Genomic DNA, 1,322 nt, shown 5'->3' on the forward strand with positions numbered 1-1,322 from the left:
TTGGCATCCACATCATTGAGGACCTCACTTGGACACATAACACCACACAGCTGGTCAAGAAGGCCCAACGGTGGCTGTACTTCCTGAGGAGGCTGAGGAGGTTTGGCATGTCGCCTAGGATCCTTTGCAACTTCTACAGCTGCATCATTGAGAGCATCTTGACCAGCTGCATCACTGTCTGGTATGGCAGCACTACTGCTATGGACCGCAAGTGCCTGCAGAGAGTGGTAAAACTGTTGAGAAGATCACCAGGACTCCACTGCCCTCTCTGCAGAGCATTTACCGCTGCAGGGTGCGTAGGAAAGCTGCCTCTATCCTCAAAGATCCCACCCGCCCCCAGCATGGACTGTTCAATTCTCTGCCCTCTGGCCGGAGAGTCGGAAGTGTGAAATGCAGGACCACTAGACTGAAAAACTCTTTCTTTCCCTCTGCCATCAGACTCCTAAACAGCTTATTACAAGGAAATATGTGATGTACTGTTTACATTCTCAGTTTGCACATGCATAATCGCACAATGACTGTTGCACATGCTGCTCCCATGCAGCACACATTCTTTTATATTCTTGTATATTATTTTTCTACTATATTGCTGCATCTGCGCTGCTTAAAGTGCCCTGGACTTTGTGCCTTAGATTTTGTGTTATTTATCTACTTTGCATTTCATTTGTATTTTGTGGCATTCAAGTGGACGGCAAAGTAAGAACAGGGAAACACGTTTCCTAACTGTACATATGACAAAAACACCTTGAACCTTTAGGTAAAAATTGCATAGCGTTATTTTTATAGGTTACTCCATACTAGCATTGCTGCTACTCGTACTTAAGGAAATGTCTTGTATAAAGTTACTTCCTCCACCACTGTTTGTTACAAGCTTTCATTATCTCTTAAATACCACACAAACAAACCTCACTAACCTCGCAGGTTGTATCTGGCCTGGGCACCGAACACGGAGACGATTCCTGTCCCGGTTCGGTCTCCCTTCCTGCGGCCGTACTGCAAGATGTACTCAATCTGATCCAGATACCCACGTTCATCACAGAAAATACCAAACGTCTTCTGCTCCTTGTTGCAGCCTTCCTTTTCATGTGCTTCTTCCGTGTATATTTCTGGAGTGCCAGGCATTTTTTTAGGATGAAACTGTGTAAGTAAGTAAATTAAGTAAGTAAATTTTATTTATATAGCACCTTTCACAGACAAGGTCACAAAGTGCTTTACAAAGTCAAAAGATAAAAAGAGATAAATAATATACATAAGCCTAAAAGTACTCACATACAGTAAGACAACACAATTTATAAAATGAATAAACCCAATCAATTAAAAAA

The 1,322-nt window shown here is 42.5% G+C and overlaps 1 protein-coding gene across 2 annotated transcripts in view; it reads right to left on the reverse strand.

Moving 5' to 3' along the window:
• tyms (thymidylate synthetase) overlaps positions 1-1,322 on the reverse strand; it is a 17,078-nt gene that overhangs the window by 5,523 nt on the left and 10,233 nt on the right. Inside the window, exon 2 of one of the 2 annotated variants that reach the window (XM_020586446.1) lies at positions 915-1,137. In XM_020586446.1, the coding sequence (XP_020442102.1) occupies positions 915-1,122 (208 nt within the window). In that variant the 5' untranslated portion in view covers positions 1,123-1,137. Of the gene's footprint in view, positions 1-914; positions 1,141-1,322 lie in introns of those variants that run through there. The other variant, XM_020586445.1, reaches the window with a different exon arrangement.

This window comes from Monopterus albus, unplaced genomic scaffold (genome assembly GCF_001952655.1).
Source record: "Monopterus albus unplaced genomic scaffold, M_albus_1.0 scaffold405.1, whole genome shotgun sequence".
In the NCBI taxonomy this organism is placed as follows: Eukaryota; Metazoa; Chordata; class Actinopteri; order Synbranchiformes; family Synbranchidae; genus Monopterus; species Monopterus albus.